This window comes from Polyodon spathula, chromosome 1, assembly GCF_017654505.1.
Source record: "Polyodon spathula isolate WHYD16114869_AA chromosome 1, ASM1765450v1, whole genome shotgun sequence".
Lineage (NCBI taxonomy): Eukaryota > Metazoa > Chordata > Actinopteri > Acipenseriformes > Polyodontidae > Polyodon > Polyodon spathula.
This window is the reverse complement of record NC_054534.1, coordinates 28155386-28182805: the sequence shown is the minus strand read 5'-3', so window position 1 is coordinate 28182805 and position 27420 is coordinate 28155386. Positions and strand designations below refer to the sequence as shown.

The 27420-nt window shown below is 36.5% G+C and overlaps 1 protein-coding gene across 5 annotated transcripts in view; it reads left to right on the top strand.

Annotated features, from left to right (window-relative positions):
• The window catches only part of LOC121316796 (cAMP-specific 3',5'-cyclic phosphodiesterase 4D-like), a 373613-nt gene that overhangs the window by 296833 nt on the left and 49360 nt on the right, over nt 1–27420 (top strand). For 4 of the 5 annotated variants that reach the window (XM_041252005.1, XM_041252022.1, XM_041252031.1 and 1 more), the window contains 5 exons: nt 4780–4968; nt 8638–8700; nt 19035–19071; nt 23315–23388; nt 24600–24649. In XM_041252005.1, the coding sequence (XP_041107939.1) occupies nt 4780–4968; nt 8638–8700; nt 19035–19071; nt 23315–23388; nt 24600–24649 (413 nt within the window). The remainder of the gene's footprint in view (nt 1–4779; nt 4969–8637; nt 8701–19034; nt 19072–23314; nt 23389–24599; nt 24650–27420) is intronic. The other variant, XM_041252014.1, reaches the window with a different exon arrangement.

Genomic DNA, 27420 nt, shown 5'->3' with positions numbered 1-27420 from the left:
ATTGATGTAGTATCAGGGAAGATGCTTGTGGGGTTTGGAGTTAGTAAAGTAAATCGTTTGTCAACTGACACAGGTTTAAATTTCAAATGAAAACGTATAAGTGGCGGCCATCTTGTTTTATAAAACACCACCATTTTCACATATTTGTATCCCATTGTTACTGGGACGATAACTACCAAGTTTGGAGTTTGTTGGACAAATGGTTTTCAAACAGCAGCAGTTTGTTGTTAGGGGCACGTTTCGATAAGATTTGTGGCAGCCATTTTGACATTCAAATTTATCACAGCAACTTCTGCTTCACAAACTTGATGCGGGTTTGGATGCTGATGATATATGCCAGATCAATCACTTCACCGGTTCCCAAGAAGAAGATTTTGAAATGTTTTATCGAAAAATGCGTCACGGCAAAAAATTTTCAGCATCTTTTCATCATCCAGCTTGTTACCTGCCAAGTCGGAACAGGATCAGTCACACAGCTTCGAAGCAACAGCAGTTTAAAGTTTTGGGAAGAAAAAAATAAAAAAATAAAAAAAATAAAAACTTTAACAATAACAATAGGGTTCTCAGCCTTTGGCTTGGAAGCCTAATAATAATAGAAAACGTAATTTAAGGTAGGTCTACATGTAATGCACATTTGTTTAATGCAATTATTTCGTTATTAACAATTTTAGCGGGCAGAAAGTAGGCCAGTTACAAAGCTCTTGGTGTACTGTTGTTGTTGTTGTTGTTGTTGTTGTTGTTGTTGTTGTTGTTGTTGTTGTTAGTATTGTTCTGTAAGCATAGCCTACAGGCCTGTGATCTGATGTCTACAGGTCTTTTGTGGATTTAACTATTATTATTATTATTATTATTATTATTATTATTTATTATTATTATTATTATTATTATTATATTTAATTATTATTATTATTATTACAAATCCCTTCTTCTTTCTTCACAGTCTCACATACAGTATTAAATCAGAGGTTGTTTCTTCAAGCCCAGAGCTGACTGCAAAATGAATGTTTCATATCATTCATATTAGTTCCTCTAACCTATTATCTACCAATGTCATTCACAGTTTAAAGACATAGAGAGGATTCTGTTGAATAAAGTGTGAAGATAAATTGAGTTTCTATTTAGAGAACATGCAGCTCTGAACCATTTCATGTACAGTATAAGGTTTATTTTCTGTTAGAATGCTACACCTAACTGCATATTTTATACTTGTGTGCAAAATGTTTCTCAAAGTTTGGTTTGTAATGCAAAACAGCAAATCTGATGCTGTCTTCTAGATGCTATCTGTGATTCGGGTGCGGTATTTGAACTTAATGATTTTCATTTGAGAGAATTCAGTTTCACATAAGGTAGGTGAAACCAAAGTAACCATCAGAGCAGATGACAACAGAAGAGGGTAGCTTTTTCTGTTAACAATTCCCCAAAAGTCACAGTGTTTAGACATATCTTTCAGCAGAATGTCCCTTTGCATAGTGAGTTACATTTCTACTTCACTACTTTGGACATTAAACATATGCTAAAATGTCACAGCCAACTCAATAATGTCTACCTGGAGAAATGTATTTTCAACAAACATCACAATTGGCTCTATCAACCCTATGTCTTGAAATCGCCTGTCGAATTCATCTACCAGTGTAGTCAGATGTTCAGAGAAAGGTTCTGGGTGAACCCAGCTTTGTTTGTTGTCAAACTTCCCAAAACAACACTTTATTGTTCTTTTCGGAAATCGTCAAACCCAACTACATTTTGAATGCTTTCACTGTGCTATTCATATGCAAGGTGCCTCTGTTCTTTCCTGCAACTCACAGTTCAGGTTGTTCAGTTTGGTGGTAATGTCAGTCAGGAAAAGCAAATCAGGAAGCTGCTAATTATCCAGCGCTTAATAGCTCGCTTTCCAAGATTGCAAAAATATTTCGATTTCAGGCAAGAGATCCAAAAATCTTTGCAAGACCCAGCCATTGCTTAACCACTTCATGTCAGTGTTCAGTTTTCACTACGTCTTTCATTAAGTGCATGAAGTTAATAACTTTACCACAGAGCGCATGCTGGTGAATAGTGCAGTGGTAATTAATAAGAGAGTGGAAGTCGGGTCACTTCTACTGTAGTGAAAAAGATTAAGCTGATTTTATATACAAGAAAGGTGTACCTCCAATACAATCATATAAGCACGAGATTTAAACAGACTTCGGACGAGGCCTCAGTACAGCTCAGTGCATACGTTTGTATCAGAAAGCACGGATATCCATGGAGTCAATTCGATAGAGATTAAAAGACTGACAACACCTTACCATTTTGGTGTATTTATACCTTTGTAAACAACTGTTGACTCCACTCCCATTTGTTTTACTTCTGTCCAATGAGAGGTGTTTCCACTCTATCGTTGCACATTCCCTCTGGAGGGGAAAAGGGGGGCTGCATACCACGTTGTACCTAGCAGGGCGCATCCATTTTGTCTTTCAGTTCCCCTCCCCCATCTCACACTATCTCTGCTAATCTCCTGCCTTTTGGCATTTAGCTCAGACACCCACCTGTGACTTTCAGTTGTGTTGGGCTATGTAGAACTGCACGTAGCTGGTTTTGCCAAATGGTAAATGAAAAAACTCAAAACTAAAACAAAACTGTATAGAACCTTAATATAAAAGCATATTAAAGCAACTGAATTAGTAAGCACATTAAAACGACTATAAAAACACATTCACACAATTTAAACAATGATTAAAAAGAGCTTAATTATAAAAGACACACATACAATGTAAAACTTACAATTAATAACATCATTAATACCTCATGCAGAAAGCCATCACTACACTACAGTAAGCAATGTAACCCGAGATTGTTTCTGTCATGGTTGGTGCTCCATCTGTAATGATTAAAGCAAGCTTTCCGACTGAAACTTTATTCTCCACATGCCTTTTAAACGTGTTGTATTTGTCTTCTTGTTCAACATTTCAACTGCAAAATTGTTGGAATGTGTTCTTCTGTGGTAGCGTCTTGAAAAGTAGTCATATACTCTTGTTTTGCTAGTATATGACTAACTGAATGAAGCTTCAGTGCTGGCCTTTTAAGCCTTCAAAGCTGCTTTCAATTCACCTGCTTTCTTGGTTCGAAGAGAGCTATTTAATGGAAAATTGTCTTAAAATTTTTTTTGCATTGTAGCATGATGTTTTTCCAGATTATTCCTTTTACTTGCTGATATGTTTGTGTTGCATACAATATAAGACATGGGCACGTATCCTTCACTGTAGTAAACAAAAATGTACTTTCCCATTTTAAATGGAAATAATACTTCTGTTTTTTCTTTTTAGATGCCCAGCTACATTTATAATGATATCTATGACCAATAATGAGTCAGTCAAAGCTACCCACATAACACTTTCCAACAGAAATCAAACAAAAGCATCAAGCCTAGAATCTTATTGCATGGTGTCCCTCTCTTGTATGATCAAGAAAGACAAAACGAAGGAGCACTTGAACTATGTAGTTATTTAGTCCAATTGAAAATTAAGCTAGATGCGCCATCGGTGTATTATCAAATAAATACAAAAAAATGAAACATAAATAACAATAAAAATAACAACTGACACGTGAAATGTCCCCTTCTTGTAGTGGACAGAGCGCTCTTTAGCAGAAATATTTTTGATCGTTGATGTAGTTGGTGTCTTTTTCATTGAAGGTGTTTAAAAAAAAAAGTGCCGTTCTATAAAATATGTTCAATAATTTACTAGAGGAAAACTAAACCCACTGCCAGGTTCATAAATGTGACAGGTTGTGCAACAATAAGGCAAACATTTGCTGTATTTATTTGTAAGTGCTAAAAGAACATGTATATTTACACCATTCTTTCAGAAATGGGAATTTTCATGGATGGGGGAACTATATATTACATGGCAATGAGCACATTTCAAGGAAATTGTGAAATCTGTGATAACCATGAAAAAATACAGCAGTAATCATTATAGTGCACAATTACTAATAGTCAACTCAGGAATACATATCTTATCATGTCCACTGGCACTTCTGTGGAGACAGATTTTATTTTGTGTTTCATAGCGATCTGTTTCTGTTTCTTCTGTCATGCATGTTGGTGCAAAAGGTTTAATTATAGCATTTTATGCTAGTGAATGTGCTAAAGATGAGACATTTTGAAAATATTGATTTCTGAATTTTGCGTGTATTGGATTGCATTTAAAATATCTTTGAACCGTTGAAAATCGTAACACTCAGCATAAATCAGCTATTCTTTCTCTTCCTGGATCAGATTACAAATCCTGTCTCCGGAACAATGTCTGGAAATCAATAGGATCTGTGCAAGAGCATGAGTAAATTTAAGGTAGCTTGAGTCCCTGATAATTATCATGCAGTAGAAAGGCTACTCATAAAAAGCACTTTTAATTTCCATAATTGAATTTGCTGTGGTGTATAAGATAGTATTGTCAGTCCAAGTTAACTGTAAGCAGCTTGTGGTTTATTACCCTGAGAGGTTGACTAAAATATTTTAAAATGGTCTTGAAATGTACTTGACTGCTCTAAACAGAAACATTGTTTTCCCAAATCGTTCTCTGAATTGAAGTATTATATTGTAATTGGTTACCACCAGAAAGTATGCTAATTGCCCTACTCTAAAATTATACTGTTGGCTTAATTGGCCAACCATGCTATGCATACTGATATCAGGAAATCAATTCCTACTTCATGCTCAGCATTGTCCCACATGACTTACTGGTGGCAGCCCCATTGCATACAGAATGACTGATTCATTTTGTTCTCTTTCCCACCATGCAGTTTCGATGTCGACAATGGCACATCTTCGGGACGAAGTCCCTTGGATCCCCTGGCAAGTCCTGGATCAGGGCTCATCCTCCAGGCCAACTTCATTCACAGTCGGCGGGAGTCCTTCCTGTACCGCTCAGACAGTGACTACGATCTCTCGCCGAAATCCATGTCCAGGAACTCCTCCATTGCCAGTGACATGTAAGTACTGTAGCAAAATACTTCCTCAATGAAATATTGTGTTAGCCAGAATCAAATAAGTAATCACTAGTTGAAGCCTGATTAGAAAGCTGTGGCCAGTACTGTACTTATTATTTTTCCGTTCCCTGTATGTCCACCCCCTGTGTGTGTGTCCAAAAGTCACAGTTGTGATTTTTCTTTTTTTTTTTTTTTATCGCCATTGGTTACAGTTGGAATTGGGCTGACTACATCACAAGAAAGAAATTACCTAATTTAATAAGTACTGTATGAATTAATTGTGCTGTGATATTATTTCAAAGATGTACAATCCTTTTTTCCCCAGCAAATTTACAAAGAAGATCTCTCTGTTGGTGGAGGTGTCTCTGTCTTTTTCCCTTTCTCTGCTTCAACAAAAACCTTAGCATCAATGGTGAACTGCTTTACTATTATCACAGCAAACCTCCCATCTACTGTATAAGTGAAGATTATATTAACATTATTTCTAGCATTAAACAATTACAATTTCTCTTCTTTCATGTGTGCCCCAGCTGACATACTGTACAAGGGCTTAACATTCCAGTAGATTTATTTTCCCTCTGTGTGCCTGAGCTTGTGTAAAGCTGATAATTTGCTCTTTTTCTCAATTCCTAAGATGACCTTTGTATCTATACTCAGAGCCTTTTGAATTGGCTAGTAAAAGCTAAATACGCAGCCATTGCTTATGACAGTGGAGAAACAGATGACAAAAATACTATCCATATTCCTAACTACAAAACAGTGGTTTAAATTGAAGTATAGTTTCAGCATGGAAAATCTGCAGTGAATGAATGATTTATTGATTGCAATTGCAGGTGATTTAATAAACTGTTATGGGTGCTCAGAGCCCGAGTGAATGATAAATTTGGTCGGATGCCTCGTCCGTGGGTGCTCAGCAACTACCTGCGCGAAACCGGCTGGAAAAACGTAAAAAGTTACATGCATCCCAGTGCCGCAGATAGGAAATGGCTATGGGCCAGCTCCCCCAAAAAAGATGGGGCTGCCAACCATAAATGGAAAATAATAATAAATGATTAACACACCCCACACCCCACTGCCACCTACCCACCCAAAATATTAAAGTAATTAATGAAAATAAGCAGCTGAGACACGGCTCGTCTCCCAGAGTATGACTGCGCTGGGGGAGATAGCCCAGCATCTCCAGCCTGACCGCGCACCCCCGCATAACTAAATACGAACCGCTCAGAACTCAGGTAAGGAAAAACCCCCTACTCAGGGAATCTGTGGCTGAGGGTAGTCCTTCCTCCAGGCTCTAAGTGGTCAACTCCTGTTTCGGCTTCAAAGCATGTGACTGAGAGGCCGAAACAAAAGAAACGAGGTGAGAGAATAACACACAGTGCCTTTATGTGCTTGCTGATGACATGTTGGTTAGGGGCGGATTCTCCTGCAGAAAAGCAACCAAGTTTACAATTCTTGTACATTAGGGTAAGGTGTAATATATAAGTACAGTATGCTTCTACAAAAATCTTGATTTCAAACACATATAGTGACAGTTTTAAATAGTATTTAATACAACACTGTTAAACCACATGCAAAAGATACATCCAGCTACAGGTCCATTGCATAATGGTAGTATTATGGTGGAAGTACTATTGTCTTTTTGTCCATCATTTGGTTTCATTGCATCCCACAACACATGACCAAAGCCATTGTTTTTTTTTATACTCTTCAGCTATGCCTCCCATATTTGTACTGCTGAGGTTAATCTATACTATGTGTTGGGTGTAAGGTGATTGCACACCAGATATGTTTTAGGGATGGCCTGCTAATGTCAGTAGACATTGACCCAAATATATTTACTTTACATTATTTTGTGTTTTTATTTATTTATATATTTATTTATATCTGTGTCTGGCACGTAGAGTATAAACCAATACTTGAAGTCAATAAGCAATGGCCATTCCAGGAAGGAGATGAAAACATTTGGATATACTAATGTAGGAATTCTGGCACATTGCTGGTCATGCTGAATTAGTACTCTGAAGGGAATATTGGAGCATGTTGAGAATGCTGCACTTTTCCAAGTAACAATCTCACTTAGTCCAAGGAAATGGAATGTTTCTCAGGGCAGCTGATCCCCAAGGAAGAAGGCGTCCACTTGAGCCAGCACACACTGCACTCTATGTCACAATTCTGCCCCAGTCTTTGTCACAATTGTTCTTTCAACCATCATGTTATTTGAGGTCATTCTGGGAATCATTTCTCTATAGCTCTTGACAACCAGTTCAGATTTTGGAAGCATTTCATTTTCTTACAACATTAACTAAAGTTTGACTAATCCTGTTAATCCTGTGTCACAAGGATAGTCTGAGCGGTGTTGTCAGAACCAAAAAGTAATGGACACAGGCAGATTGGATTACGCTCAACATTTATTGAAATAATAAACAGACCTTGAAACAGCCACACAAAATAGCAAACAAAAATGACACAAGGGCCAAAACAAAACAACACGGAACAATGAACACAAGCAGAACGCTGGTTACAACTCCCATAGCAGTTGTATTTTGTATATTTACAAGACTCACATCTCTTGTCACGCCTCTGACACTCTTCGCCGTGCAGCAAAACTACAGGTCTTTTTATATTATGGCCGAGGGGTTAACTAGCTATTAATTATCTTATTACCCCTCGGCCATAGTCTGCATGAGTTTAATGTTTGACTGTCAGCTAGTTAAATACAAACAGATACAAATAATAACAATAGATAATAATACATTATAATACCGGCTTTTCACCAGTTTGCAATAAATCATAATACACAATACACATACCCAGTAATAATAATAATAATAATAATAATAATAATCAGCGCACACACATTGATACTCAACGGGGTGATCACTTCGCTACATCCTGCTATTCAAACTATGAATTCATTTTCCTTGGAGCAGGTATTCAGACTTTATTTTAGTGATCGGTGTTGCAAAGGAAACATGGTGGCAGGATAAATGGATTTTAAACAAATAAAAGTGGTGTCTGGAAAACTAAATGATCTGCAGCAACTTACAGTTAAAAGGGGCTTGAGCAAACGTTCTGTTGGTTATTACTATAGGTGTGCATATACTCCATATAATTCCCTTTAACAATTAAAACAGAAGCCTGTATTGAGTACCAATCAATGCTAAGAAGACAGTTGCTATCTGCTAATAACCTTTTATGACCTACAGGCAGAGGCAATTCTGGTCCAGGAGGGCCATTCGACAACTGTTGTGGGACCGGGGTGGAGGGTTCATTGGTTCAGTTGAACAGTTAAAAGCAAAAACCTGGTCTGGAAGAACCCACCTATTTTTTAAACCATCTAAACAGGGCACTTTGTGTTCAAACGTTAAGTGAACTAACATCACTATGTAAACAAGTTGTTTCTTACTTTATTTTGTAAGATAACTTTAGATAATGTCTAAAGTTAAGTATTTGTGAAACCTCTTAACAACTGTCTAAAATAAGGATTCACTCTTTAAAAAAATTAAAAAATACATAAATAAATGAGTACCTGTAACCTGAGTTTCCCAATGTCAATGTTTTTTGTTTTTAATTATCCTGAAATCAGTTGCATTTTAATGCGTATAAGTTCTAGCACTTCTGCACATATACTCATGAATTCCAAGTTTCTGATAAGTGTGTCCTTATTAATAGGATTAATTGTCATCAGAGACCTGGTTTGGTTTCTCGGAGATCAGAACCAGTTCTTTCTGGAAAGTAAGTAGCTGGGCTAGTGGCTGCAAACACTGCCAGTTTTTTGGAAGCACGGATTATTTAACTATTGACTAGCTTTGCCTGCTATGCATGACCCTTTTTGCTTTGCACAAAAAAAAAGAGCCGTTGCAATCCAACTTTGAGACTAAACAGGCATTGACCACTCTAACCTGTTATCCTTTAGAACAGAAACACAGAAAAGTCTTGTCTTCTGTTTAGGTAGATGGAAGACTTGCAGAAAGAGTTGCTATATGTAAAGACCATGGAAAGGGTATTTCTATGTCTTAGTCTCAGATAACACTATGTAACACAATTTTTGTTCCTGGGTAGTAAGTGTTATTTCCTAATTGCTTATGCCTCAAAAGTATAGAAAATGGCTATTATTCCCCACAGACTTTGCTTTTGTGACCAGGACAGTGATATTTCAAAATATCACTATTTCCAATGGGAAAACGTGCAAATGTGTGTCTTTTCGTTCACATAAAGTCAGAAAAAAACAACATATGAATCCAAATTAACATGTATTTATACTAAAGTAATACAAAAATGACTACAAAAGATTTAGAAGCGAGTAATTTTTCGAGATTTACGATTATACTGTATTTACAGTTCCTCAACAGGTGGCTTCACTGGGGTATAGATTGGTTTGCTTTAAATGCACATAAATGTATTTGATATACTTGCAAATGAATGTAGGTTCAAAACTGTACACATATACACAAGTTTACCTTGTAAATTGATTAAATAAAATATGACACTTTTATGCAATAGTCCATAAAAATGGTATTTAATAGTATCTTATGAAATAGTATCGACTTCAGAAAACATTCAAGCTTCAATCTGGTGGTCACTGATGTCACCAGAACTGTTCTGTAATTGTATGCTTATGAATGAACCCTAAAATAAGTGTGGTTTCATAGTGGAGGCTGTGTGGTTCAGTGGTTAAAGAAACTGGTTCAAATACCAGCTCAGCCACTGGCTCACTGTGTGACCCTGAGCAAGTCACTTAACCTCCTTGTGCTCCGTCTTTCGGGTGAGACATTGTTGTAAGTGACTGTGCAGCTGAAGCATAGTTCATACACCCTAGTCTTGTATCTTGTAAAGCACTTTGTGATGGTGGTCCACTATGAAAGGTGCAAAAATAAAGATTATTATATGAAGTCCATCCAGTACAATAACAAACAACTGGCCTGTTTTTCCTCACAATTGGTATAGTTTTTCTTTATCAGAATGAGCAAAATGTTTTTGCATCCTCTGTCATTTATTTATAGACGTGTGTAGGATGTCTACCTATGAGTGATACTGCATATTATTAGTATTTCTTATAATAAATGAGTCAGGACTTTTTTTTTTTTTTACTTCATTATCCTTTGTTTTTACTCTGGTTACCATGTCATCATCTTAATTTGCATGGTAATTTTGATTGCTGCGTGTACCAAAAATATTTTCCAACCTACAGATACAGGAACACAAGGCTTTGACTGTTGCAGGTTATCAGTTTGCCCACTGAAATGCTACGAAAATATCTCTGGCTGAACTCATATTACTATCCGTACATTAAAGTAATTCTTTAAAAACATAGACCATGAAAACCCCATATCCTTAAAATGGTTAACAACAGCAGAAGTAGACTTAATAGTGGATTTAGGACAAGGTTAATCTGAATTGCACAGTCTTTCATTTTCCATCACAGATTGGTGTCATGGTTACTGACACAGTTTAAAATTACAATTTAACATTGTCAATCACAGTTATAGGCAGGGGAAAAGAAAATGTATTTTATCTTGTGGTTTTAAATGATGGCATTCAAGGGTTTCTTCGTGGGATCGCTGATTCACAGCTGTAATCTTCTAGTTTGTGGAAAAACCGTCAGATACATAAAAAATTTATGTACTGACAGCGTAAGACACAGTTACACCACTCATTTTTTTTCTGCATATTTTGATTTATAGTACCTATTGCAGCAACAGTGGCGTCGATGAAGGCTCTACTGTGTGGTAGTGGACCGCAACTAGAGTTTTGCTTCCCTAGATTTACCATGAACTTGTAATGATCCGTCGGGTACACTTCCCGATAATGTTCATAAAGGATCACATACATAATTAGACCAGAAGTTTCAGAAGTTGTAATGCAAGTTTAAATTGGAACAGACAATGTAATGTGTGTTTCATTACTGTGGAATGTATATAATAAGGTGAGCACTGATGTATATTTGTGTTAAATACATTTTCATTTGAAAATATTAAACAAATGTTGTTTGTTTTAAAAAAGATATATATATATATATATATATATATATATATATATATAGATATATATATATATATATATATATATATATATATATGATAAATGGTTTTATAGACTAACACAAGTGGTTTTGTTACAAACTTAAGTACTCATGTGCTTCAATTGTTTGTGTAATACATTCACATGCAAATTTATTTAACCAGAGTATCTCAGTGCATACCCACTGTAAGCAATGTATTCCACTTCACATAGTATTTAAGGACACAATAACATTTTTAATTTAAGCCTTTTATATATTAAGTTTAGATGCATTATCTTTCTAATTGACCTTGTCCTTGCAAAGCTTCTCGTTGCATTTGACTGCTTAACAACTCTGTCACCCAAAGGCTGGAAGCACCAAGGTACATTTCTTAAAGGTATATATACTGCACATAATTAATTGGGAAAGTGCAGGTTATCAAAGTATTAGGAAAAGTTTCTCATACATAAAGAAAAGGATAAGGACTATTTATTAGTCAGAGACAGAAATATTAGTCAGGCTGCAGTGTCCTTGTTTGCACCCTGCGTGTTTCCAATTAGGAAAGAAAAGGCTCAGTGTAAGAGCTCAAAAGGATTAAGGCAGTCCCAACAGTGAAATGACGTGGACCTAGCATGGTTTACTGTGAATTAAATTTAAAAAGTATTACAAAGATCCCTCAGCAAAAAAAATAAAGAAAGAAAATGCACACACTCATACACACGACAAAAAACCTTACAGACAGCAATGCTTTGTCTTTTAAGTTCCTCTCAATCAAAATCTGTCAACTCTGGTAACTTCAGCTAAATTTAAACAGGTTAATAAAATACTTAATGATAACCAGCTGTAGCTAGGTCAAAAAATATATATTCTGATGCACAAAAGAAATGCAACACTCATGTCTAATGGATTTAATCAAATATTTTAAACATAGATCTCTAACAAAATAACAAAATGTGAATAAAACTTTTTTTTTTTCTGTATGAAACACGACACACTGTCAAAATGAAAATCTTACAAAGTTAGTTTCTGGTATGACCTTCTTGAGCATTAACACAATCCTGGCAGTGTTAACGCAGTCCTGATCAGCCTCTGTATAGACTGTTGTGGGATGTTCCGCCACACTTCCTGTGCATCTGCAGCCAGCTGGCGTAGGTTGTCTTTTCACAGTTGTCTCCTGTGGATGGCTCTGCAGATTTGCCCCACAGATGTTCTATTGGACTCAGGTCAGGAGATAAAGCTGGCCATTACAAAACCTTGGCATTGTTTTCATGCAATTGTAATACTAGCACTGTGTGGTCTTACATTGTCCTGCTGGAAAATCGTCACGTTCGGATTGGCATGCAGGAACGATAAAACTATTGCCTCAGGGACTTCGTCATTGTCCAGAGGCGTTCTTGTTTTAAAGGAAATTCCTCCCCACATCATCACACTTCCACCGCCCCACCGGCTGGCTTGAACAACACAACAGTCAGCATAACACTCACCACGACGTCTCCACACACGTTGTCTTCCGTCAGGTCTGTCAAGGGCAAAACAGCATTCATCGGTGAATAAAACACTCCACCACTCTTTCTGCCGCCACCTCAGATGTTCTCTGGCCTACAGAAAACAGTGATTTAATCTCTCAGCTGTCAACATGTTACCCCTGAACGGCAAGCTACAGTCATTCTGCTGATGCGCTGGTTATTTCTTCCTGGAATTTCTCGTGCTGTAGCCACTGCAGCCTGAAAACGATTACGCAGATGGATCAGTCGGATGTGACGGTCTTGGGCCGGGGTGGTGACCCTCCGCCTTCCAGGGTGTGGCCTGTCCCTCACAGATCTGGTTTCCTGGTCTCTCTAAACTAGTCTGCTGATTGTTGAAGCAGAGCATCTCATTCTCCAGACAATTTCTCTCACAGACCGGCTGCCTTAAATCATGCCGATAGCAACCACGCGATCTTCATTACTCAAGTGGGGCATGATAGTATCCTTTTTTTATGAAGTTACATGACTTGAGCTAAGTATTTTGTTATCCCTGGGAACAGTACTGTTCAAACAATCAATGAAACTATATGCTCACTATTTAAAATATAAATAACATTATGTATGTGCTGTCACATAATGGCTGCAGTGGGTGACATCAGACCAGAAACAGGAACCAGGAAATAAACAACAGAGAGGTGGAGTTTGGTGAAGCTGAGCGATTGGTTTCGCTCAGCGTTTAATAATGAAACAGACAGAAAATAAAAGATTGTAAAGACAAAACACACAGGACACGGCATTTTAGCCAAAATAAAGAGACAAAACAAAACGGACTACACAAACAAACACGGTGAGCTGATATTTAACTATTATTATTATTATTATTATTATTATTACCTCCGTCTCCAATCCTGTTCTCCACTCACCGAGCACACAACCTCGTGTGAGTGAAAACATGCTGCTTTTATGCAGCTTTACCGAGACTCGATTGCTAATCAATCATTCAACTGGAGTCTCAGTACAACTGCACATGAATTAATAAAGTGCAATTCCCCGTGCTCACATATTACTACATTTTACCTGCACGTGAAGTGCTGTGCAATCCTCATGTCTAAATACAAATATATATTTTAAACACTCATGTTACACAGACCCATTTATATCCCGTGTACCAATGACTACACACCAACATTAACACACTACTCGTAACATACAACACAAATAAATAGCCCAGTGGTGGGGCACATTGCCACAGTGCCCAGTGAGCTATTGATGTAACTGTAGCGTTTTCATTGTACATCAGTATATTTAGTAACAGAATATTATTATTATTATTATTATTATTATTAGTAGTAGTAGTAGAAGTAGTAGTAATAGTTATGTCTTCTAAATTATTTGATTTACATACGATTAGGGAAATGTATTTGATTGTGTGCTACATTTTCAAAGGACCCCCCCCCCCCCCCCCCCCCCCCATTATAAATGGATGCTTGTAATACAAAACAAATACACTTTATAGGAGCAGGGCTCATAGCCCTGTTACAGGTACATATTAAAATTAGTCAAATGCAGTTCAGGTGAGCTTGTTCTCCATCTGCTGCCAATGGATATAAACAGGAATGATATAAAATCACTTTCAATTCAGTGCCAAGGAAAAAAAGGGGTCACCATTAATAAGCTGTAACACATCAGTACAGCGACCGACAGGGCAGATACATACACATGTATCCTGCAGGATTCAAACTATTCACTCTTAGAAGACAAGCATCCTTTCAATTCATCAGTTCACTTCAAGTTTACACTTCGTGTTCCCATTGTTATATGACTTGTCTTAACAGTGATTGGAAGCACAACATCACTCATGGCCTTGGAGCTTGTGGACTCTCTGGCTATATTTAGAGTATTTTATTTGCATAACATTCCTTCCTGCTGTAGCCCTGATATGGGCTTGTGATGCTGCCATTCACAGACTGCTGTCAGCCCTGTTTATCAGCCTGCAGTACAGCACTCATTGCTGAGGGGAACATGGGTTTATTTACAGAAACAACACCCTCTTTATCAGTTAAAGCCACATGGTCCTGCTGGGATTACCACTCCATTCTTATATTTCTGGTTATAATTATTATACAGTATGTGGAGGCAATGAGAGTCTTAGGAAGGTATTTTAGCGAGCCTAATGAAAGACAGCAATGGTTTGTTGTATTGAGGCATGCAGGTCAATTTCGCATGTATAGTAAAATGGCTTCTTGCTGCTTGACTTTGCTATGCTGCATTGCACTGTGTCCTTGAGAGCTTGCATTCCTCCAAAGACACCACAGAACAGCTTCCACCAGTACTAACAGTATGAATCTGCAAACTCTAACCGTTCTAATTTATTCTGCGTAATCTTATGTCACATATTGTTTTAGATAAGTATTGTTTAAAAGCATGCATGTATGATGTTATTATGACCAATTGCAATAGAAATACTGGTGGCAAATTACTTTGTTCATACTCACTTTGTATTCCTTTAGTATTCTTACTATGTTTAATTGGTAACATGTACTGTATGGTATTGAGCTATTTTTTACAATAGGAAACAACATTTTTTGCCACAAATATTGGTAATAAAGTAGTTTTTCATCTCTCTGCACATGCAACAATCTCTTTTAGGTAGCAGGGTTGTTTTTTTTTCTTTTTTGGTATAAGTTTTTCCCAGTTTATATTAATGTCAGTTCAGTGAATTAACGCCCCATTTTAAATAGGCTTTTTTATTTTATTTTATTTTTTAAATCAAATCAAACGTTGTGACTACAGAATAGTGTTTCACATGCATACATATGTATTGTACAGTAGATGCCTAACCACTTGCTTTTTCAAGGCGCAACTAGTTGTATCGTTATATTTGTAACCAGGTATCAGTTCCATTTCAAGTTGAATAACTGCTGCTGAAGCTACAAGCCAAGGAAGCCTGCTTCTGTTTTTAATAGTAGAAAGCAATGCAGAGATTGAATTATTTCAACAGTGTATAGCAACAGCAAATGAGAAACATACTATCTTTCAAACTGATATTTGCCAGGCACATTATGAAGAGATGTTCCAGCAGATAGCTAATTCCACCTTGGCTGAAACTGTATTGCTATGTAAACAGTGTCTTGCAGTGTGTACACAATCTGCTCCAGCCTATGTGATGAAAAAGAACCCCTTCTGCATTACAAACTATGATTTATTTATGTGCATTGCAATTAATATGAACACAAAGATGAAGCACAGCAAACACATGTAGTTATTATTGCCTGAACTGTGGAATGTATACACAGAATGTGTATGCATTATTTAAAAAAGCAATGTATACTAAAATTTATGGTTATAGAAATCTCTTCATACAGTACAGTAGGTTTCGTTTGGTTAGCGACTTGGTATTACCAAAAGTTGTTGACAAAGAGGGAAAAAAAGAGATTGCATGGCATCCTTTTGGAAGTCACGTTTTCTCAATAACAGCAACGTACCATTTTGACAGGTATAACAGGACCTGTGTATCTGGGCATTATCTTTAATGTTGTTCTGAACTGTTATTGGCATTAGTTTCCTGCAGACAGACAGGACTGTAGGGCCTCTAATTAGGAGTTATCTTTTGTAAGAGAGAATGACTTGAGACAACTTTCAGAAGAAGGCTAGTCGTAGCATTCATGGTCATTTCAAGTTGCTGCAAAAAGTGAGGGCTGGGTTACTTAACAAAAAATAAACTATGGTAAAATACCAGATGAAGACTTCCCTATCTTTACTCTAGTAGTCTTCACAGCTATAATGGATAAGCCATGACTTTCAAGTGAGTGTGCCAGATTCCTTAATGTAAATCCTGGGAGTAGAATATGTACACATTGAAACACAGTTAGTTTTCTTTTTTGTGTGTTTGTCTTTGTCTCCTGTGGTATAGTAGCTTTGCGTTTAAGGTTGACCAACGGCAGAGATGACAAACATAGACCCAGTAACCTGCAGTTCAGCGCTTTTGCATACTTTTATTAATTCACTTTTATTAATTCTCAAACAAACCAAAGGTGGTTAATTGACTGATAGATCAGCCAACCAAGAACAGCATGAGCCTAGCTTAGATCCATCAGACAACCAACCTCTCCAGAAAGACACCACACCAAACCAATTACAGTCAGCACTCAATTACAGTCAACATAAAAGGTAATGCAATTCAGCAAAAGATAAAAAAAAAAAACGACGATGCAGTTTCCAGAATTAAAACAGTATCCAAAGTCAGTATTCAAAATTGCAGAATATAGTGCTCGATAACAGTAAAATATAAAGCAAAATACAGTAAAATACAACAAGGATATAATATAAAGAAATTGCCACTGTCATGCATACTCATGAGCAGTCAAGACTGGTAGTGGTTTGGTAGCAGGTGGATTTATTGTCTGTATCTATTAGTTAATAGCACCTGCTTCAGACTGATTTGGCATGCAGAGAAAAAAAATGCAGGCTGCGACAGATATTCAAATAATTGTAACACTGAAGAGATGGGCTTTGTATCACAAAACTGGTGAGTTGGAAATCACGTGTGACCTGTAAGTGCATTAATTTGTTTAATGTATATTATGGGGATTGAGTTTATTCTAAATACAAGTGCAGTAAAATGCGACTGACGTTGTCACAAAGACGGCCGAAGTGGGCGGCATCAGAACCAGGAAAAGGAATGAACACAAAGACAGATGATGTGAAATGATGATTGCGCTTGCTTGCGCCGGTTTATTGCAAAATAAAAGGGTTTAAACAAACAGAAAACAACAGGACCCGGCACTCTATGCCAAAATAAAAAGACAAACAAAAACAGACTAACACTTTACAAATGGTGAGCAGATCAACAAACAAACACAGTGAGTTAAATAAACAAGTATCGTGCTGGTCCCACCAGCACGCAATAGCAATTGAAATTATAACTCTCCTACTCTCTCTCTCCCATTCTCCACTCACCGAACACCCCACCGCGAGTGAGTAAAATGTGCATCTATATATACTGTTGTGCTGGGATTCAATTACTAATTAATTATTCACTTGAATCCCAGCATGTGAATTAATTATGTGCAACCTTGTGCTCACATATTAACTACTTTAAATTTCCGTGAAGTGATGTACAATCCCGTGACTAAATACAAATATACATTTTAAACACTTGTGTTACACAGACCTGTTTATAGCCCGTGTACCAATGACTACACACCAACATTTAACAAACCACATGCAACATAACAGATAATTTACACAGGGGCGGGCAATTTGTCACAGACGTGTATCTGGGTAACGGATATCCGAGTGCTGACTGTATCCAAATTACCATGTGGCTGTTCCCCCACTCCTGATCTAAGATGGCTGCAAGCCACAAAAACATATTTTAATGTGCAGGGCCTGTCATAACTCTGTTCAGTAATAAATGAGGCCTGCAGATGATCTACATCAACCTGATTTTTAGTCTAAGCAGACTGCTATAGAAGTTTCATGAAACATTTTGTCTTTGGCCTATCAGGAGAGATTCTGGGCTGCTTTCACTACAAACCTAGTTTGGTTGAACCCAGGTTGACATACCAGGGTTGTGCCTCATTTGGTCTCTGATCTAGTGCTTTAGTCAAATACTGCTGCTGTTTAAATAATCAGTAGAGGGCCCAAGGTAATAAAAACAAAACCCCTAGCCGTGCATGTTAGGCGCCAGGTCCCTCAGGCTTCCCAGTGCTAACTTCTCTGAAGTCGATCCACATTAAGATAGCAGGGAGCTGCCGGGAAGTTCAGCAAAGGTCAGTTAAGTACAAGTTCTGCAAATTGGTTGGGGTTTGGGTGTGGAGAAGAACAGCTAATTGCTGTGCAAAACACAAAATAACAGTTACTGAGACATTTATTGGGCAAAGCGGCTGTTACACATTAAGAAGGAAAGATGTTAAAACATGTTGTGATTAACATTTCAAATAAGAGTCCCATGCATTTGGAAAAGGAGTGCTTGACATTTGTTGTAATAAAAACACAGAACTTGACCATTAGGCCTTTATATTAAACATGGCACAGTTCATTTTGTTTCCTGTTTTATTGTCCACAAGTCTTATTTTAATCCATACATAGTCTACCATTAAAACATTGTTACACAACAAATAATGCCCAATTGGTCCCTGTTGCAAATACATTATTTTTATATTTATACACATACTTTTTTTTTTTTTTTTTCATAAACATACTGTATCACACGAGATATGGGCAGGATGAATTCAGAACATTGGTTAGCCCCAGTGTTTGGAACCATGGCTGTCAACCCTATGTAAGAAGCACGCTGTTTAGAAAATGACAATGCTTGCATTCCAACAAACAAACTTCACTTGCCCCCTTGGTCTCTTGAACAAATTTCTTTACATAAAAATATGAAAACAACTCCAGAAGGTTATAAAATAATGGTTTAAATGATAGTGACATTTCAATCTGAAGAACCCTGGAGACAATGCATGCCCACTATTAACCCTTTTAATACAAATAAATCAAATAATGTATATAATGTAATAACTGTATACATATCGGTAATATATAATGATAATATAAAAACATGCTTCAATTTAAACTTGTGCTGTGTTTCTTTTCAGTCATGGAGACGACCTGATTGTAACACCCTTTGCACAGGTAAGTGCAACAGACTACTTAGCAGTGTCTACAGTGCAGGAAAATATCATGTAGACCTACTGTGTACTATTAGCCACTATGTTTATACCCCGATATTACAAACATCCAAAAGTATTTACTGATCAATCGCGACTTTGTTTCCAGAAACAGTAAGCAACTCCTCATGTATGGTTATTAATGATGTTCAGAAGGATATTTGTGAAGTGGTGTGACATGAAAATGTTAGTTAGGACACATACCGTAAAAAACAATGTATAAGTCGCACCATGGTATAAGTGTTATTGGTAATTGATCCTTTGATTTTAAAAATGAATACTTATGTTCTTCACCATGTGTGTCTCAAAAAATCAACATTACATTCTGCAAAGCTGTGTAGCTACTGTACTGTATTTTACTGTACTGTATTATACAGTGTTAACACGTGCTCTACAGTACAGTACATTAGAATATGTGTTAGCACAGAAACAAAAGTATGGCTTTTAATTAGGATGAAAAATTGGTCCCGATGTAATTTAATATTCTCAATAGGTTTTGTACCCTCAGTCATTTTAAATATTGATTAATGGTCATTCGTTTTGTTTAAGCAAACGAATACAAGCCCAATCAAACAAGTACAATTATCTAAAAGTCATGAACTCAATGCAAGGCCTAAATTAAATTACAAAGAATACAGTGCCGTCATCAAAGCAGTGCCATATCTCTTGGCTATAATGTCTAGCAGTGATAACAATATCTGTCTTTGATGTAAACCAGGTGTTAGTCAGAGCTAAAGTGTTGGTCATTTAATTATAATATCAATATTTTCTTCTTTAAATGGCATGTTGAGAAATATAGAATAGACATTGCAATCTGGAGGATATCTTTGATGAGCTGTCATTGTTTCATCACACTTTCCTGGTATCTATATTAATATATAGTAAAACTGTATTATGCTCACATTATTTGTGCTACTATTCCTTACCATTTTAAGGCCTACATTTGGACTGCAACCTGCAAGTCAGCTATACTTTTGAATAATACTGAACTTATGTTGGTTCCACATTAACAGTTTCTGGGCAAAAGAAGACACAATTGTTTTTTTGGTTCTTTTTTTTGTTTGTTTTTTAAAGAAAAACAATTACAGAAATGCATTTTTTCCCCATATCCTCTTTGGTCATTTCATGTATAATTTTACCAAGTTTTTCAAAAGCTTGGCAGGGCAAAATCTCTTACAGCATATAATTCCCACAAACAATTTTAAATATGAAATTATAACCAAAGCTGATATGAAAATGGGATATTGATTTTGCATAAATGCTGACCATAGTCTATGAATCTTGGCAGCACCTGAATAGACATAGATACTGATAAACACTGACAGTCATTGGTTTACAGATGCTAACAATATCATGTATCCTGAATGAGGTCACATACTGTAATGAAAACTACACTCATAGTAAATGCTGAGCTGATGCTTGGATTCATTTATTGACAATTAACCAACATATTTTCCATCATTTTAGTTTCAGTCACTCATTAGTGGACAAAATGTATTTCTTTAAACTATACATATTGTATACACTGGTGGTCAAAATTATCGGGACATCCAATAAAAATATACTGAACTACAGTACTAAGAACTAAGAATCAGCACAAACTGTTGATTTTATATGAAAATGTATTAACCTTCTCAAAAGAAAATAGAACAGAGGATATGTTTTGCAAATGTTTCTCATCAAAATACCCCCTCCCCCCTTAGCAATCACATCTGCACACACTGTACTTTAGGTATTTTGTCAGTTGCTGTCTATTTTTGTCCATTTAGTGGTCATCTCACAGAGCATATTTGTGCTGGTTGCACTCTGCTTTTCACTGTTCTGTCAAGTACATCCCATATCATTGTAACGTTTCAGCCTCCCTAAGTGCTTAAACCCTGATCGGTTAAATGTAGTGTCAAGACAGGCAACGTCATGTGGTTCCAACATTTTTTATTTTTTTTTCCACCCAGCACGCGCAGATGATCCCTATTGTTAAAGGCACAGTAGCACCTACAGATAGTGATTTTTCATCTGGTTGGTGATAGCCACTTGCTAATTGAGGTTTAAGTCTGGCTGTGTGTGTAGGGTCATTATCTTGTTGAAAAACAAACCCTTCACCCACTAGTCACCTTCATGATGGTATTGCATGACGTTGAAGAATGGAATGATATTTTCCTTTACAGATATACCTTCTATTTTTATTACAAAAAACCCCAAACCTTCACGTTAGCACCTCCATGTTTTACTGTTGGCACGACATCCTGACAATCTCTCTCCTGGTTTTCTTCTCACATATTGTTTCCTCTTAGAGCTGAAATGTCCAAACAGTGATTCATCTGTCCATAACACTCTTCTCCATTGCTCTTTTGACCAATCTTTATGGTTTAGTGGCCATTCTAGGCGTTTTTGACGGCTTCCTTGTCTAAACAGGTTTTCGAGCTGCAACTCTCCCATCATACCAGTTTCACTAGACATTTCTTTACTGTTTCCTTTGATATGGTGACTTTTGGTGTGGAATTGAAGTCAGCAGCAAATTGAGTGCTGGATAGGAAACAATTAGCCTTCCTTGTTTTCCTCTTTCTGCCTTGGCCACTTTTGTTTCCATAGCTACCAGTTTTTCTGTTGACTGTGGTATGCACTCCATTATGTGAACCATTTTCTTTTCTTGTCATTTCTCTCATGGAATACCCTTCCTTGAGAAGTGTAAATATGGACACACGATCATCAGGGCCGGTGCCAGGGGGGGTGTGAGGGATGTGACTGCACCTGGTCCCCATACCAAAGATAATCTGTAATCTTTTTTTTTTTTTTTTTCGAAGACCATTGTCGAAAAAATTAAAACAAAAAACTGATCTCCCGGTGGTTCAAAAATAAACCGTGGCAAAGTTGTACTGTCAGTCAAAACACACATTAGCAAATCAGAGCTACATAGGCGGGACTCAGCTTGAAACTTTATCATAGGTCAGTGTCGATTAAAAAACAGACTGTTCCATTTACGGGGGGGGGGGTTGCATTTCTTCCGTAGTTTATAAAGATTATAATGAACTGTTTACTAACAATGTCTGTAATCACAAATATTTCTGAAAAAAATAAACACGTAGGCCTATCAGCCAACTTTAATTCTCTGTGCAAACTCCTATATCATACCCCAATTTTCCATAATAGACTTGCCTGGTAAAAAAAAAAAAAAAAAAAAAGCGCTCGGTGGAAGTAAGCTAACTTTTCCACAGTTGTGGTAATGAGTACATAACGTACGGTATATCGAATATACCATCAAAACACAAGTTGGGTTGTTTCAAAGCAAAAAGAGCAGAAAAGACAGCTAGAAATTTCCCCAAAAGAAAAAGTGTACAGTAGATGGTTTAAAAGTGGGCCGACAACAGCAGATGGAAGTATAGTGCAGCAACGGAACTGCCAACCTCCTCCTCGCATGAAAAATAAACAACAGTTGAGCCAGAAGAAAGACGTGAATCAGAGACATTGGATTGGAAATATACAACAACAGCAAATACTTAGTACTGAATCATGTACTGTAGACCCGGTACCCAGTCAGTCACCTTTATGTGATTTTTATGATCCAGCTACTTGGCCTGATTTTGTAACAAAGACCTAAGAGTTGAAATCATGAAACAAACCTGTGCAGCTAAAGAAACTGACGTTGAATTCCCCAAAAATCATGTATGATTTGTATTCATTTTTGGAACAAAGCTTCAATTAGATTTATTTTAGTTTGAGTGTGTGTGTTTTTTGGTTTTTTTTGGTGGGGTCTACTTCACACTCTTGCACCAGGGCCCAGTGGATCCTAGCACCGGCCGTGACAATCATCATATTTTATCTCCTTCCTTGGAGGCCTGTACCTCACTTACGGTACACTCCTCCTCTAAAAGCTGTCTGTAGCCTGCTGACTGAGAGGGGGATGTATAGTCTGTTACAAGGGGTAAATGCCAGTAAAACATATCAAATGTTTTATTTCCTTCTGAAATGGATAATAAACTTTTTCAAAAGCCAATGCTTTATATATAGTTTTCCTTTGTAGGATTTCATAAGATTTGTAGGAGTCCCCATCATTTTGACCGCCAGTGTATATGTATATCTATCTTTATATATATATATATATATATATATATATATATATATAATATATATATATATATATAATAGTTTATAATACCCAGTGCAGCTGCATTCTTCTACCCAGCCTCCAATTATGTTTACATTTTTTCTAGGTGCTGGCTAGTTTGAGAACTGTACGAAATAATTTTGCAACAATAACCAACTTACCAGACCGAGCCTCAAACAAGTAAGTATTTCTAAGAAACTATTATAATACATTTTATGAAAATTAAAATGTAGTCTTCTTTTTACCTTTTGAATGGCTTAGATTATTTTGTGTTGTTTCTTGACCTCTTGTGGTGAAACCTGGAATTACTCCTGTTGCACTGAAATGTTTAAATGTCCTTTGTGTGTTTAGACATAAATGTCAAGATTTTAATAATTACTTACCGCTAGTCTACAGTCCTCTTGGACCTCATGTGGAAAGATTAGCACACATACTGTTCTGTGGCTGTGACCTTGAATAAACTGAATGCGTCTGTCAGTGATCCCTGTGTTTTCCAGCATAGCGATGATAAAAACTTGCTGTTCGAGAGTGATGTTTATTACAGTTTGTTTTTAGCATGGTATGCTAGAGTGAAGGTTTTTACAAGGCAATTACAAGGCAATTACAAGCTTGTCTCTGAAATGCCAACATATTTTGTCACTATCTATACCTTGAGTATTATAGTTACTTCTGTATTCAAAAGAAAAAAACAGTGCATGGTTACAGTAGGATTGTTCCCCACAATTACCTATGGTATATGCAGTTATTATATTGACAAAGAAAATACCTGGAAATACTGTTAAGCTCCTCCATATGGTCTCTACTGGATTTAGATCAATTGATTGGACTCACTAAAGGAGGTTTGTGAGGCACTGTTAAAACCAGTCTACGGTCAATGAATAGAGGTCATGTCATCTTGGTAATAGCCCTGAAGGTAAGAAATAATGCATTGCTAGCAGAACAGAATGTACTATGATATTCGAGTACCATTGCTAGCCTTGACCTGGCCAATCTGCTGATCTAAATCTACTTTACAGTATATGAATTAAACTTGCCATATGCCCCCCTAGTACCTAGTCTGAGCAACAAGCGATATTTTGTTGACGTAAGCTTGGTTTAGATGGGGTTCTGTTTTAATTTTTTTAAGCTAATCATTTTAAATTGAAATAAATCGTTGGCATCCCAAACTTGAATCATATGTAAGTAAAAAATACAAATAAGTGCCATATTAACATTTTTTAAACAATTTCCCAATTCGACAATACTATAGGAATACTACATACCTTCCGTTAATTCATGATTTACAACTTCCTTTACATCTGGAATCCCAGATACTAATACATCAATATGGTTACCTGACCATCAGGGTTCTTCAGGAAATAAAGTTATTCATTTTTACTGTTGATTACCAGGCGATCGCCCATGTGTAACCAGCCGTCCATCAACAAGGCCTCCTTTACAGGTAGGTTGAGGCTTTACTCTGAGAAAAGCTTTTTCTTACCTCTAAATATTCTTTTAACGTTGTTTTTATCTTTCATTATTTTTCTAATTGTGATTTTACACCTCACTGAGGGGTGAGGGGGGATGGGGACTATCACTTGGGACTGTCTACATCTAGTTGTGATGAGTTTCCATAGAGAGCAGCTCTTACAGTACACTTGGTCTACATTTTCATTTTATTATCAATAGAAATTGTTGTTCAACAGTTGTGATCGTAATGGCTTTTGAGACTACATTGTTTCCTGCACTGGCTGGAAATACAATGTAATAAGCAGATGTTATTACAATTCTTAATAATGTAACATCTTTAAAATGTTGAATAATTATGAAATACTAGTCCCTACCATACTACTATTTAGTTGAACTCTACTTGTCTACTTGTCTACTTAGTCTTGTAAAAGAGGGGACATCAGATGTGAACATAATGATGAGATTGGTATTAAATCAGTGAACAGTTGTTAGTTAATCATGTAACTTGGTCAAACTGCCTCTCCTAAGCAGAGACTGAATAGTCTCCAAAACTGTGTGGTTATGTTTTGGTATGGAATATTTTCCACTGAGTACTATGTTATGTATTTCAAGTGACCTAAGTCAAACCAGGTCCTTCAGATGTAAAAAGCTAGTTTGAAGAAGCGTTGTATTGAAAGAAGCATGTACTGTACTTCACGTTTTTGCTTTATGTTTTACTCCAGATGTAGTGGTCTTGTTCTTTTAAAGAGTGTAGTTATGTCTCGTATGCAGTACAATTATCACATTAATACATGCAAGGGCCTTTGTAGGCTTTCTCATTTTCATTTTAGCTTTGTCCTCCCAAAGGACATTGTGATTGCTTCAAGACTGAAGGTCTGACCTACTGTATGCTGGAACTGCTGTTCAAGGCGATACAATCTTTGAACATTTGATGTGTGTACTATTTAGGGTTTATTATTAAATGGTACTTACATTTCCATCCTGTATACTTCTCAAGTGTTATAAATACTTAAAGAGAATGTTTGCAAACACAGCCATTCATTTGACTTTCCAACATGCATTTTAATGGGAACATTCTTATTGTATTTGTATTTAAAACCTGATTTGTATTTCTTTTTTTTTTAGAATTGATTTTACCCCAGTTTTTTCTTTTATTTTATTAATTCCGGTTCACCGCTGCAACTCCCCAGTGACTCGGGGAATGCGGGCTGACACACACGTCCTTCGAAACATGTCCCTACCTAGCCATCTTTTTTCACACAGCTGATCCACAGCGGAGCCATCAGACCTATGGTGCCAGAGGGCAACACAGATCTGAATGGCACGTTGGTGTTTTTCTATAGTAAGTAGTCTTTTGTGATTTGGTTATATACAAAATGTACTTTAGGTGGCACTAGAGAACAACTTTATGACTGAAAAAAACAGGTTTACAACACAGATGAAAATCTCAGTTGTATATACCTTTCATTGAACAGTTCTTTTTTTAATATATGGTATTTGTAATTTCTTATGTTTGACAATAAAAAATAACCTTATAAACATATTGAGGAGGGTTTGACTTGGTGTTTACATTAAAAAATAGTTAATACATTTTCACTCAAATTAAATAGCAGCTACTAGTCCTTACTTACTAGTGTTTATTGTAATTTTCTTAGTTTATTTATTTTTTTATTTTTTTTATTTTTTTTTTTTTTTTTATGTCTAGTGTTGTGCAGTTTATTTCCCTGTTTAATATATACTTATATATTTAATATTTTTTATCTCTTGTGATTGTTTTCCTTTTAATATTATATATTGTTATTTAAATTGATTTACATTTTAATTTGAATAATCAATAGAAATCATTGTTGACTATCTGAGTTTCTGAAACCTTTTGAGACTACTTTGTTTTCTGCACTGGCTGGAAATACAATGTAACAGGCATATATTATTACAATTCATAATAATGTAACATCTTTAAAATGTTGAAAACTAGTCCCCTACCATACTACTATTTAGTTGAACTGTACTTGTTTGAATAAGAGATTGAAGTACTGTGACAGCCATCCACAGTAGAATGCAATAGTGGAACTGTGCATTCTGTCATGTGGGATGTGTAAGCTTCCATTAACCTAGACGTCAGATTGTTTGTTTCTAGGATACAAGGAGGGTTTTGTCCTGTTACACTCATAGGCTTGGAACCTTAGGAAAGATGTGCAAAATATAAAGTCACACTGTTAGGTCCGATTTACATCTAATCACTAGTGCTGTGAAGCTGCTGAAACTTCAGTTACTGTACCAGTGACATCTAAAAAGTGTTATTATTATTATTATTATTATTATTATTATTATTATTATTATTATTATTGAGTTAAACAAAGGTCGTGCTTAATGCTTATGTTGAAAAAGAGGTGGCTTATCCGATTTTAACACAATGATGAGATTGGTATTAAATCAAGCTCTTTATTAGTTAAATCAAGCTCTAATCGTGTGAACCGCCAACGGAAAACGATGGAATGCTGGTGTTTCTGTGCAGAAGCCTCACTCTTCCTTTCACAACATCCTGTGAACACAGTGACAGGTGTTCTGAAACTTTTGGCTGTGCCTCACATGGGGGGCATGACTGATGATGGTTACTTCAGAGTAAAGCGTATGGCACTGTTTACACAAATAAACATCACCTTGAGCTGGGTGTGCTCTTCTGTACATTACACATACCATTCTAGACAGCTCTACTGGTGCCCCTGCAGGTGCGCCCCCTGTCCAGTTCAGGGCTCTTTATAC